The sequence below is a fragment of the Lissotriton helveticus genome, chromosome 2_1, assembly GCF_964261635.1.
Source record: "Lissotriton helveticus chromosome 2_1, aLisHel1.1, whole genome shotgun sequence".
NCBI classification, from domain to species: Eukaryota; Metazoa; Chordata; class Amphibia; order Caudata; family Salamandridae; genus Lissotriton; species Lissotriton helveticus.
Window position 1 is genome coordinate 1131071732 of NC_136059.1, and position 14941 is coordinate 1131086672.

Sequence of the window (14941 nt, forward strand, 5' to 3'; positions counted from 1 at the left end):
TATGCATTGTTAAAACACAGCCTGCGGGGAAAACGATTCATGGTAAACGATGTTTACCACGCCAAAACCCTACTCTTGTTTTGATAGGCAAAAGTATAAACGTATAACCTGATACCATGGTCAATTCAAGTTAAGGATGCTCTTGTGGGAATAATCCAAGTATTATTAGCTCGAGGCTTTGTTGCTCGTTCAAGTGCCTTGCAATGATCACTAAAGAAAATGCAATAATTGCAATTATCTGAGCCCTATAATGGAGTCTCATTGTTATCTGAATGTATCAGGATCCTATTTATTGTTACACACCTTCACTTTCACCCGCACTCTTGATTACACTTGGCATTCCAAGTAAAGTTCATAATATCTGAAAATATACACTTACCAAGTCACCCAAATTGTTATAGGCCCAAAGTCAGGGGGCCAGTAAAGATGCAACGTCATTTCATGTGGTATTCCCTGCTTACTATGATTGTTAGCTCAATATGTTGTTCCATAGTCTGGTTGATCTTTGAAAGTGCAGCATCTTATTAGTATCTCATCTGGTCTTCTTACCACTGACCTTGTCTCTCCCAGACTGCAGTCTATTTAAAAAAGACTGTAGGGTTATTTTAAATGGTCTGACTGTCGGCTTTTCCCCAGCCACTTCCACCGACTCTCCGTTGTCCGTTTGGTTGCCCCAGCCACTTTCTCTTGTCCATGTGCTTGCGCCCACCCCTCCTGACCACGCTCTGTTGTCCGTCTACCTGCCACCATCCTCTCCTGCAGATCCTCTGTTGTCTGTGTGGTGACCTCCATGCCTCATACCCACTCTGTGTTGTCCCTGTCCTTGGCCCCGCTCTTTCCACCCACTCTATTGTCTGTGCCAGCCCACCCTGCTGACCGTCTATTGTCCGTATGCTTGCCCCTTCGCACATCCTCTGTTGTCCATCTACTTTCCCAGCCCACCCTCCATTGTCTCTCTGTTTGTCCTGCCCATGCTCTATTGTCAGCCTTCTTGACCCCCACACAGACTTTGTTGCCACTCTACATGCCCCTGCTGCCCACCCTCTGTTGTCTGTATGCTTACCCTTGCCATCCACCCTCTATTGTTCGTCTGCTTGTTCCCCAACCACTCTCCCTTTATTGACTGATTTCTCTTGGTCCCTCCCGCCACTAACCAATATCCCAGTGCTCCCCATCCCCTGTTGCGATCCTTCTATCTCTCCTCCCCTTCGTGTTGTTTCAGGGGTACACCGCTTAAAAGTGCAGAAGTGTACCGTCTTGGTGGTGTCTGAAGTCCAGTACTTAAACCCAGTGGTGCCTTTGAAGTGGGGGAGACTTCAAAGACATGCCTTTGAAGTGCACAGAGGTCCTCCCTTCCTGCCTTGGCTCCAGACTCACTACAGGGGAGTATGCAGCCCTTTGTGTGTGGGCATGACACATCCTATTCAGGTGAAAGTGAGGTTGTGCCTAGCTCCTCCCTCCTATCCTGCTAGAGATGGCCATTGAGACACACCTAAGCTCCCATTGTGTGTGTCTCTAGGAGGAATACACAAAGCCCAACTGACGACTACACCCAGCCCTGTGATCAGAGACAGGCTACAGGCACCAAATGGCTAACCCAAGAACATGCAAAGTTCCTAAAAGTGGCATTTTCAGAATTGCAATGTAAAATCTGACTTCACCATAATTTGGATTTTAAGTTGTGATTCCAGAGACACCAGACTTGAAGGGTTTTCTCTTCCCAATTGGAAATTAAATGTATAAAATGTAATAAGGTAATCCAATGTTATCCTATGGGAGTGATAGACCTTGCAGTAGTGAAAAACGACTTTGAGAGTTTATCACTACTAGGACATGTAAACCTTAAAACTACATGCACTGCCTTTTAACCGCATGCGCGCTAGCGGTTTTCCCGCTGCGCACTGCGTTTTGAAAAAACCTGCGTTACATGACGAGCTCAGCTCGTCATCAGCGTACGACAGGCGTCGCTGATGACGAGCTGAGCTCGTCATCAGCGTCGAAGGGGTTAAATACATTGCACTCCTACCTTCTGGGTTGTCCAGGCCCTACCTTAGGGGTGGCTTATATGTATAAAATGAGAACGTTTGGGCCTGGCAAAATGTTTATTTTGCCAGGTGGGCATGGCAGTTTAAACTGCACACACAGGCTCTGCAATGGCAGGCCTGAGACATGGTTAGAGGGGCTACTTAAGCGAGTGGCACAATCAGTGTTGCAGGCCTACTAGTAGCATTTAATGTACAGGTTCTGTGCACATATAGTGCACTTTACTAGGGTATTTTCAGCAAATTAAATAGGCCAATTGAGTATGAGCCAATATTACCAAGCTTAGGGAAGAGAGCACAAGCATTTTAGCACTGGGTAGCAGTGTATAGTGCACAAAGTCCTAATACCAGCGAAAACTAGGTTAGAAAATGGGAGGAGGAAGACAAAGCATTAGGGGGAAGACCAACTTAAGGCAATAGGCCTAACAAAATGTGCTGTACTGAGCCGTACAAATTGTCTTTTCTTGCTGCATAATTTAGTCAACCCTGCTGCATAATTTTTCCCAGGCCGCACACTTCCAGTAGCCTGTCCATGACAAACAAAAACAGGCAGTTTCAATAACGTGTTTCTTATACTGACCTATATGCAAATAAGGCGCAGGATGACATACTAAAACATAAGAGAAAGAAGAACGAGAGATCTCACAGCGTTTGATAAACACAACAAAAAGCATGCCCCGAAACCAAAGGAGTGATTGCAACGTTTACAAGATAGTAAAGAATGGAGAAAACGTAACCGTTGTGGATTCCACACACAATGGGAGACAATGCTTGGAAGACACATCCCTGATATTGAGTGGAGAAAACTACGAGAGGATACAACGAGTGAACATAAAAATGTCATAAAGAGAGAACAAAGATAAAGGATGATGTTCCACTGGTATCTAACCGCACAATGGCTGAAGCAGATCGGGGAACATCCATTACTACGTGGTCTTTACACCGCACTACCATTACAACGCTGCTTTTACAATGCTAGTCGTTACCACAACTTGCGCTGGAGGGCCCTCTGGGCTAAGGAATAGTAGATTTACTAGTCCAACACCTTCCCTACTGTACGTAGGCTGGTGTTGGAATAGTATATCTTACTATTCCTAAGTCCAGCACCCTACAGCGCAAGTCGTGGTAACGACTTGCGTTGTAATGGTAGTGCGGTGTAAAGACCGCGTTGTAACGTCATACATCCAAGCAGATCTACCCGAATATGCAGGGGACTTGGCGGATATGTACTAAAGAGAAAGGAAGGTGGTCCTGCAATAATTGACATCACTTTTAGAAAGAGGTCCTCGCCTGCATCAAATGAATATAGGGGTCACCCGTTGCTGAAGACACAGAGCTAATCATGTGGGACTTAGCAATCTTAAAATGTGAGGCATGACCAAAGGACTGAGAACACTAGTGAAACAGTTACTAACAAGCGCAAAACAACTTTTAGGGTCAGAGTGGAAAAAGACGGAAGCACTCACACTCAATAGTGGTACCTGAAACTCTGGAATGTAATAGCCATGGAAAAAATACTGCACAATCTGGACAACCAATACAATTTTTTTCACCGAATATGGCAATCTCTAATGGACCACTTGATCGAATTCGAAAGAGTTCAACTAGACTGCGCATTGGATTTGAACTAATAATGCTGATAGTGCCACCAATGAAGTAATAGCACACTTGAACACACAGTGGGGAAGAGGGAGAACCCTCACATTGAACTCGGAAATTGCCTTTGTGAATGGGAAGTGGGAGGAGGTAGTACTTGAAGGTTTTGAAAAAAATATCCCATGAGAGTGTAATCAGGGTTTAATTAATAAATGAAACACTGTATTCCATTAATAACCCTGATCACTTTTCAGTAAATTGTTAAGTGTTAAAAACAGGTTGCTTCAAGAACGTTTGCAAGCTTTAATTCTGATGCGAGAAGCAGGGCTTAATTTGTGCGGGTGATTTTCAGGTTGAGGGCGCCGGCACTCATTTTTGGGTACCGGAACTTATTTGTCGTCATCAGACTTCGCCCCAGAGCAAGAGAGAGAAAAGCAGACAAAGGAGAAAAGAGAATGAAGAGAAAGATAGGAAAACAGTGACAAGGGGATAAAGCTGTAATGACAAAGAATCTGCAAGAGTGACATAAGGAGACAGGAAGAGCAATGTAATGGGAGATAAAAGTAGAAAGTGGAATCAAAACTAGGCAGTCTTGGTGGTCAGCAAACTTAGCACTTACCAGTACCGGCCAAGAGATCCCCCCAAAAAACCGTTGCACCTGTGTACTTATTAATTTATATATTTATTAATTCATTTATTTTTGCAAATTAAGCACCAGCGGGAACTAATCCAAAAACATGCGAGAAAACATGAGATACTCACATAAGTGGTCTGGGCCCTTCAGCACAAGGCGGACATGTCTGCTGCCATACGGGATAGCCACCACTGTGTCATCCGCTGGAGCAAGTAAGGGTAAGAGGAGACAAGAGAGAAGGAAACAAAAGGAGAGGTCAGTTCCAGAGAGTGGAGCACTTTCCAGAGGTTGATATTCGCCAATCTGGAGCCATGGGTTTCTGAAATTGTTGCCACTTCTTTAATTAACACTCCCATTGTGTACTGATGATGTAAACCAAAGATAAATAAATTCCCTACACCACACTTAGGTCCTTATTTGGAGTTTGGTGGATGAGATACTCAGTCAATATGTGGCAGATATCCAAGTCAACGTTTTACGAGCGGCACAAGCTATAACCCACCTGTAATACAGAGGACACCACGTTTGTGAATCTTGTGTGACAAATTCTAAATAAGACCCTGAAAACGTATCCAGAAATAAAAAAAAGGTAAAATGGTGAATGCTGGTATTGACTGTCTTGTGAGTACATATGTGATAACTAGGGAGCTCCTTGTCCAGTTTGTGTCCACATGCAGTAAGATATAGGAGCTTATTTACAAGCGGTACCTCACTTTTTATCATATTAAAAGTGAAGCACTGGCGGCGCAAGGGGCTTCTAAATAAGCCCCACAAACTGCTATCCAATTGCCATAGCTGTCAGCTAGTTCTATTTAATGACACTGGCTTTAAGTTTGTCCTGTGTTTTCGGCCAACGTCGTGAAACCTACTGGGACTTGTAGTTTCACCTTTCCTGCTATAAGTATGCAAACTTTCTCAAAAGAATGGACATACAAGTCCCAGCATGCTTAGTGCTGTAAGCTGAAAAAAACAGGTCCGGAAAAGCTTACTTCTGTATACAGGACTGGAAATGGTCACTGATTATTTGGACCCAATTACAGCTATCTAGGTCATGCAAGACTGTTTAATTCCTCGAGCAAGTTCTTACACACGGAATTAGAAATGCATCTTTGACTATTTTATACATTTTTGTTCATAATGAATTTACTAGTTGTAGGGTCTTATTTACAGTTTGGAGGGAAGGATACACCATAAAAAGTGTAGCAGATGTTCTGTCATAAATATATAGTCAATGGCATTCTACGTATAAAAATCATATTGACAGAGTACTCTGTCCGGCAAGCTCTACGTACACTCTTCAGGATATTCATCATATTGATTGAGCAGCGGTGAGTGGATGTTTTATATTTCTTTAAATGTATTTGTATACGAGTTTTTTTCCACACGCAAAATGATATACATTGAAACATTCACATTGCAAGAAATAGACAGTTTCTGGATACGCCAGAGCTAAAGCCACGATTTGTCCTTTAAACGTCTTCATAACCTGGCCACTCTGTATTCGCCATAGCTGGAAATATTGGAATCATAGCTCCCAGGTTTTTCTTTTCATTTTGGGGTCATACCCTACTCTTGTAAACTGCATCTCTGTCGCTATTGACCAATCCATTCTCTTGCACAAGATGCCCAATTGAAGCGTAGCACAACTCCTACTTCCGCCCACACCCAACCACCACCGTGCAACATCCTTGCAAGCTTCTACAATTTCATGGAATAGCACATCCTAAAAAAACAATATGACACATTGATTTTGAAGAAAAAAATAAATAGGTCTCAATGTCCACATTATACTGATAAATACGCATAGGCTCAACTGCCCTCATTCGAAATCTGTGGTGAGGGTAATTTGGTCTGGAAATAGGGTTATACATCACTTTTGCATTCACATCCATTGGAGTCTGGAAATATTAAGCATGGAGGAAGATGGAAACTTTGAAGGGGTCATCTGGTGAATGATGGCACGCCAGCTGTTGCAAACCAACGAGACATCCTGAATTAAAGGGATATTCTGGAAAAGTTTATCTTTGTGATTGTTGGTGACATAAGATTAAGTAAAAAGGTAATATTTTTCTTTTTCACTGGATGGCCCTTTAAAGTCCCTACAAATCAACTAAAAATCAGCTCAAATTAGGAAGCCTTCCATCAGTAAAGACTGTGTAAGTCAGCTTCTAACACTTTTCCTTTTGAATCCTGTATTAGGTGTTCCCAGATCAGAATGTTGAGAAGACCAGGAAACCCAAGGCCTTCTGTGCACTGGGATACAAAAGGGGATGATGGACGGAGTGTTTGAACAAATCAAACACTCACCCCCAGTCAACTGATCTGGGTTTAATCCATCACCATTCTTTCGTTCACTCAGCCACCCCAGTTCAGACATGGCTATATGCATATCAGTCTGACCCTGTGCCTTGTGAGAACAGTCCAGCCCGAACTGCCAAGCCATGTCTTCCCTGGACCGGAAACAAGCATCCTGGGACCGGTTTCGGATTCATATTCCTCATCAGCCAGGCTATCTTGAATCCAGTGGCCAAGTGAACAAGGGACTCACGTCTGAGCATACCCTGCCACACTTAGGGCGAACAAAGCGATACAAAAGGGGATGATGGACAGAGCGTTTGAACAAATCAAACACTCACCCCCAGTCAACTGATCTGGGTTTAATCCATCACCATTCTTTCGTTCACTCAGCCACCCCAGTTCAGACATGGCTATATGCAAATCAGTCTGACCCTGTGCCTTGTGGGAACAGTCCAGCCCGAACTGCCAAGCCATGTCTTCCCTGGACCGGAAACAAGCATCCTGGGACCGGTTTCGAATTCATAATCCTCATCAGCCAGGCTATCTTGAATCCAGTGGCCAAGTGAACAAGGGACTCACGTCTGAGCATACCCTGCCACACTTAGGGCGAACAAAGCAATACAAAAGGGGATGATGGACGGAGCGTTTGAACAAATCAAACACTCACCCCCAGTCAACTGATCTGGGTTTAATCCATCACCATTCTTTCGTTCACTCAGCCACCCCAGTTCAGACATGGCTATATGCAAATCAGTCTGACCCTGTGCCTAGTGGGAACAGTCCAGCCCGAACTGCCAAGCCATGTCTTCCCTGGACCGGAAACAAGCATCCTGGGACCGGTTTCGGATTCATAATCCTCATCAGCCAGGCTATCTTGAATCCAGTGGCCAAGTGAACAAGGGACTCACGTCTGAGCATACCCTGCCACACTTAGGGCGAACAAAGCGATACAAAAGGGGATGATGGACGGAGCGTTTGAACAAATCAAACACTCACCCCCAGTCAACTGATCTGGGTTTAATCCATCACCATTCTTTCGTTCACTCAGCCACCCCAGTTCAGACATGGCTATATGCAAATCAGTCTGACCCTGTGCCTTGTGGGAACAGTCCAGCCCGAACTGCCAAGCCATGTCTTCCCTGGACCTGAAACAAGCATCCTGGGACCGGTTTCGGATTTATAATCCTCATCAGCCAGGCTATCTTGAATCCAGTGGCCAAGTGAACAAGGGACTCACGTCTGAGCATACCCTGCCACACTTAGGGTGAACAAAGCGATACAAAAGGGGATGATGGACGGAGCGTTTGAACAAATCAAACACTCACCCCCAGTCAACTGATCTGGGTTTAATCCATCACCATTCTTTCGTTCACTCAGCCACCCCAGTTCAGACATGGCTATATGCAAATCAGTCTGACCCTGTGCCTTGTGGGAACAGTCCAGCCCGAACTGCCAAGCCATGTCTTCCTTGGACTGGAAACAAGCATCCTGGGACCGGTTTCGGATTCATAATCCTCATCAGCCAGGCTATCTTGAATCCAGTGGCCAAGTGAACAAGGGACTCACGTCTGAGCATACCCTGCCACACTTAGGGCGAACAAAGCGATACAAAAGGGGATGATGGAAGCCATCTTAGAACTATGTGGACTCGCTGGAATGTTACAGTCAAACAAGAAGTCCAGCGCCATTTCCTGCATAGTTCGGTTTGGAGTTGGAGTGTGTCAGTCATACCCACCTTCTCTTGGTGACTGTCGAAGTTGTTTTCCTGACAGTCTTGTCTAGTAGAGCGCAAAAGAGCAGCACCTTAAGAAACGTGCAGTTTTTTTTTACAGGTTTATATATCAGGACCTCAGCTCAAGGGCACTGGTGGACTTTACATGAGCACCAGTTACATCACTCAAGCTCAGATTATTATATTATATGCACGAGGAGATTAAGTGACTTGCCCAGAATCACAAGATGTTGAGCCAACAATGGGCCATGAACTTGGTTCCCGAGTTCAAAAGTCAGCTGCTCTGGTTTAATGCCACATCCCTTGCTTGGCAACCGAGAACTCAAAGGGGGCACTCCATTAACTTATTTATCTCCCACACCCCTGAAGGGTCCCAGTAAATGATACATAAGGTTTAACCAAAGGGTTTTACTGCCTTAACCTCTGAAAATTCCAGGTGATCGTTGAACATGTAAAAGACGGCATCTACTAACAAAAGGAAACACCAAAGATTAAAAGAGATGCTTGTGTGTTTTTTCAAACCTTTCACCTGTCCAACTTGGGATGTGAGCCCAAGAGGGTATTTTGTACATCAGTCCTGGCACACATTGATTAACTTGAGGCAGTCTGATTGCCCTTCGATACCTTTCACACACAGGGGCGTAACACAGGCCCCAGCAGCCCACGCAGTGCGGGGGGCCCCTAGCTCCAAGGGGCCCCCTCGGCACTGAACTCTGGCCGGGAGAGCTCCTGATTGAGCCCAGAGGGGGCACCCCTAAGTACCGTGCAGGGAGGCCCCCTCACTTTTTGTTACGCCAGTGTTTACAAAACATCTGGTGAATGTTGCAACGCTCCAGAATAACTGTTTATGGTAAAAGATATTGAAGAAAGAAAGATTACCACCCTACAGAAAAGTATTCAAACATCTGAATCAAGACGGTCAGTTGGAAGATTCCATCAAAAGATGTGAGAATTGTATCCCTGAGGATTTTATGTCCATGTCCATTCTTTACATTAACACTTCCAACTCAAATCATGGAAGAAATTATCAGAATGCTAGGATTATCAGTCAACGGCAAGGTAAAAGACCAACCGCATGCTCCTTGGAATGGATACCACTCACCTGCTCAGAGGAATTCAGTTAAAACAGGACCTCTGTCACATACTTGCAGGGGCCTTTCAAGAAATAATATCCATTTTGTTCCCCAAACTTAGTAAAGTTTATTTCTGATGTCTCCAGATATCAGGTACAAAGTCAATGGCTTTGCAAAAATTAATTTTTTTACTCAACCTAAATTGCCCACTTTTTGTTGTGAAGGATTTCCTTGAAAGAGTCTCATACAAGCAAAAAAAGACAGATGCAAAGTGGACTTCAAGAAAGCATCGTCCCGTATACCGGTAATCAGCCATGACAACGCAGGCTTTATTCCGCGCTGCCATCACAACGCAAATCGTTACAACGACTTGCGCTGGAGGGCGCTCTTGGTAAAGGAATAGTTTTATTTTCTATTCCAACACCTTCCCTACTGTTACGTGGGATGGAGTTGGAATAGAAAATTAAACTATTCCACAATCCAGCGCCTACAGCGCAAGTCGTTGTAACGGATGCGTCGTAATGGCAGCGCGGGGTAAAGCCCGCGTTGTCATGACATACATCCCGTATACCTGCTTTGTGCTTCTTTTAGCTTATTACTGAAATATTTTGTAAAACCAACGATGGTACCTTATACAACTCAATGGGAGAGTCGTTATTTTTCTTCATTAAACTAACATTTTGTAGACATTTTGTGGAGAACCAGACAGGGCAGTGTAGGGCCTAGAATATTGTATTGCATTGGAATTTTGTTGGCAACGTGACCAATCAAAATCAGTCTAACTCCACCTTGCAACTTAGTGGCTTCCTTTTTTATGTGGTGTTTTATCATCTATTGGAATCTGAGCACAAGCTGATTATATGTAAACCTGTTTAGAATAATTTCACGATTATAAATGTTTACAGATTTTGCTGCAATTTAGGATTTGTTTATAAATAGTCGTTTATGCTGTTTTAAATGATTTTTATCGGGTTCTTTTGATGTTAAGTCTTTCAGGGAATTGTATTTATGTGAACTTTTATGGTATTCGCTGAATAAAGGTTCTATTGAATAATAATTTTCAGTTTGCTGATCAGCAAAGATAATTTAATGCCCATCTGTAGAACATCTTTTCCACAACGGACCCATCAGAGTATTGTAAAATATCAGGCACATGCATCAAAGCCTTTTCCAATCGCAAACGGTGCGAATCGCAAAAATCGGCCGTTTGCGATTGGAAAATTAGCTTTTGCGATGCATCAAGGGTCAAGGCCCTCGCAATGTGAGAATTCGCAATTAATTGCGAGTTCTCAAATTGCGATTGCATTTAAGGAATCGCATTTTGCGATTCCTTAAATGCAATGCAATAAAGTTAAAAAAGTCTGCGATTTCGCAAATAGGGGGAGCAAATTACCATGAAGTTGAACTTCATGGCAATTTGCAAAAACTTTGAAAAATGCACTTTTGTGCATTTTTCAAAGTTTCATGTTGCGCACACACATGCCCTTAGGGCATGTGTGTGCGCAACATATGTGCACAGATCAATTTCAGGGGTGCAACAGGGTGTCCTTTTGACACTCTGGCACCCTTGAATTTGCATTCTCAATTTGCGATTCTCTAATTGAGAATCGCAAATTGAGAATCTCTTCCCATTCATTCCTATGGACCTCTAGGCCCATAGGAATGAATGGGGAGGTATTCCTTAATTGCGATTTGCAATTTGCGAGTCACAATTAAGGAATGTTTAGAAATCGCTATTTTTTAAGCGACTTCTACATGCATAGGCTTTTGCGATTCCTTAAAAGTCGCAATTAAGGAATCGCAAAAGCCAACATTGATGCATGTGCCTGTAGGTGTTTTAGAAAGGATGTCAGTTGTACTTCAAGTAGGAGTTTTGATGGTAATTGACTTTTATGTTATGAAAACAAAAGTGATGCAGAGCGACCTTTACAAACACCTTTGTAAGTAAGCTGCTACTGGAAATGCAACTGTATTCAAAAGGTTTACTCTTTACGCCCAGGACTCACTTAGATTGCAAGTAACAACGCAGCAGGGATTAGGAAATGTCATTGGTTACCGAAAGTGAAAACCTGCACAGTCAAATATTTGTCATCTGTAAACACAGTCCTCCTTGATTGCGTGTTGGGTCTTTTGTTTTTTTAATTTTTAATTTTTAAAAATGTTTATTTTACGGAGTTTTATATAGCACAAACTTGGCCCGAAGGTATTGGGTATCAGAGCGTTTTGCATAGTACCAGTTGTGTTACATGAGGACACATTCATTTTTTGTTAGGCAGGTGGAGATTAAGTGATTTGCCCAGAATCACAACATATTCAGCATCGTTGCCGAGACTCGGGACCGGTTCCCCAGATTCGAGGTCAACCGCCCTAACCGTTAGGCCAACTCCTCTCCCCTAGCCTTGCATTGCTAGTAAACCTGTGACCAGCATTTTTTCAAGACATATGATGTAAGTTATTGTGACCGTGAGGGAAAGCGGGCCAGGGTCGGACTGGACGTACCGGGCATCGGGCTTTTCCCTGAGTGTCTGAAAGGGTGGTGGGGCGGTTTGGTAGTAGTGGAAGCCGGTTTTGTTAATGAGAGACGGTTTTGCAATGGTGCTGCAATATCAGCCCCCGGTAACAAAAGCAGGACACAAGCATTTTCCGCCTCCAGAGGCCAGGCGGTTCTTCTTCAGGGGCGGGTCCGAGAATATTGCCAGGGCTGCTTTGGGTTCCCAGTCCGTCCGTGAAGCGGGGGACCCGTGAGGAGAAGCAGAGGACCCATGAGGGGAAGCGGGGGACAGGGCCACCACTCACTGACTGAGAAGAGCATTTCCTGTCCTATACGGGGATTCATAAGAGGAAGCAATAGAGAGGGCGGTCCATGATGTTACAAACAAAAGAAAAGCAACCACTTTGAACACCAGGAACAAATGCAAACAAATGACTGGGAAACTTAAAACACAAAGCACAGATAAAAAAAAAATGAAAATTGAAAAAAAACTCTCAGTTTCAAATTCTCTGTAACATAAATAATTTTCCCAACGGAAAATACAATCCTGTTGTTTATCTAAAGGAAACTGCGAGATCTGACACCAGGCCGGAGGTCAAAAACCAGCTGGAAGGTGTGCCCTGGAGGTCTGGCATCTCAACCATGCTTTATTTAGAGTGCCCGCCCTCCTCCCAGCTTCAGCAGCCCACACGTGGGATGAGGCTCATACATCTCTCACTAAAGCTTAGGAGGTAGTGCACGGCCAGGCTCCATTGTTGGCACATGTCTTTTTATTTATGCAAAAGCTCAAGAAATGATTTCTGGCTGTTGAAAGGGACACAGACCCACCTAGGTGAGGTGGGCGTGGCAGCTGAGGAGGGCAGAGGCTTCCTTCCTGTCAGGGCAAAGTTTACACATCAAAGGACAGCTTGTATATCTGAAACCTCGTTAATGCTAAAAAGTCTTAGGTTAATATGTGTACATTGTACAATGAATGATCCTATCACCAGTCTTTCTCCATCAATACATAAGTCTTAAACATAACTGAAGTTTCCATTCCCAAAAAATACAAATACAGATGTGCAATGTTACCATGTTCTTAAAGTGTATCTTGAGGTGGACTGTATATGTCACAATTCCACAGGAAATCATTTTCTTCTTGAAAGACCCCATACACCCTACTGGTAGAATTTCAAGTTAACCATTTCTAAATGGTTCCTGCTTGATCCCATTGCTAATGCATGTTTTTTTTAAATATAATTTCTAATCCTAATTTGCTCTGGTAAACACACTCACTCGTAATGCCGGGGATTGTAAAACACTATATTGAGTTCGTTCATATCGACCTAAAAAGTATGGCACCCTCTAGGTGAACCTGCCACTATATTGTAAGGTAAGTACATGTTTACTACTCTGAACGCCGCCGCTTCTTACTTTGGGAGGTAAGCAGCAGTGAAGTTATGAGCAGTGAAGAGATACTTACACTAAAATATGGTAGGGGGTCATTTTAGTGAATGCAATATTATTTGCATAATATATATTGCATGCGATAAAGAGACCCGCCCATTGCGCCCAGTAACTAAAAGAAAATGCACAGTCTCCAGAGATAAGTGCCGAAGCTAGGTCGTGGGTTGGAGAGAGTGCAGCAGAAAAACATGGAGTAGCAAAGAAACATGGAGATCCAGAGAAACATGGAGGGGCAGCTCATTTTCAGTCACAAAAATGATTTTGCTTGGGCTGAGAAAAACCTCGCCATTTCTTTGAGTCAACTTCTTAAAGGCGGGAAGTGCAACATCACAGGATAGCTTACACCTTACAAGTGAACTTCTTCAGCACTGATTGTTTCCTGAGTGATCTACCCACAAAGACGTGTTCTGGAGTCCACGCTTTTTGTCAGTAACTATTGAACCAATAATGTGATTAGTTCATGTAATTAATTTCCTTCTGGCTACTGGCTGCGGTGGAGCTCAAGACTGACGGTAGCTAGGGACCAATGAAGACACTCTTTGAGCATCACACGGTAATGATGACCTTGGAAGCCTCGTCAATGGCTACAAGGCAACCGTAGATGGATGGGAAACACATTTGGGCAACAGTGTGGACACCTTACGTTTATTTGTTGAGAGCTGTGATTTATATTGTCCTCGGACGAGCCGGCAAGTGGATCCTTCTCCGTTGCAGACACCACAGTTGTCTTCCTTCACAGTGCTTCCCAGCTGGTGATCACAGCCAACAATCTGTCGAGAGGAAATTGATTTATTGTAGATTTAATTCTTACTGATGACAGGCTCAATCACAGTGACTAATCGCAGACAGTAATAGCCTTGCATCATTCTCCCATTACAACGCCAGAAATCTGAAAGGCAACACACGCCTGTATGCAAGTAAATTCAAAGAGGTCAAGCGAGGATGCCAGAGTAGAGCCTTTACATGCACCAGTGCACAGCTCTGGAGTGTACCACCGTCTGATTCACTCAAAACACAACAGGATAGCGATCTGCTTCTCCTACAGTTGGCCAACTGTCAACAATTGGAAGGAAATGGAAGCACACTACTCTACCATATCTTTGAAAGATGATAGGTTGGGTCAAAGGCAAATCATGTCACTTACTACAGTAAAAAACACACAACAAATTTATTTTTCTGTATAGGATTGATCTAGGCAAGAAAAGATCTAAACTGTGATGCCTACTTTTGAGGTATAATACAGTCCCTCGTGTATTGTAATGGAAGCACCCACAGGAGGCATGATGATACATCGAACAGCAAATAGTAAGAAATGAGAGAGTATTACTACTCTGGGTGGAAACACAGCCCACTTTATACTCTGAAGAACTAGTAACAATAAGTCAAGAAGGCATCTGTTTTGTCACGCCAGACCTAAAATACAAGCAGCGCAATTCACGCACTCAGCGACTGTGTTCTATTTGTTCAATTTGTTGCTTTCATATATCACTCACACAGTAAAGAGAATGCTTCGGAGAGCTAATAAAGACATAACCTTAATGACAAATGCATTATACCATGTTACGAGTTTTTTTAATGTGTTCATGACATCATGTTGAGAGCATTTAACTATTGAATATACCTTAAAAA

General features: G+C 43.5%; 1 protein-coding gene across 1 annotated transcript in view; it reads right to left on the bottom strand.

Annotated features, from left to right (window-relative positions):
• Window positions 1-14941, bottom strand: part of ADAMTSL1 (ADAMTS like 1) — a 677686-nt gene that overhangs the window by 457936 nt on the left and 204809 nt on the right. Inside the window, exons 5-6 of the mRNA XM_078677817.1 lie at window positions 13956-14082; window positions 4401-4475 (exon numbers count right to left, since the gene is read on the bottom strand). Coding sequence (XP_078533943.1) covers window positions 4401-4475; window positions 13956-14082 — 202 coding nt within the window. The remainder of the gene's footprint in view (window positions 1-4400; window positions 4476-13955; window positions 14083-14941) is intronic.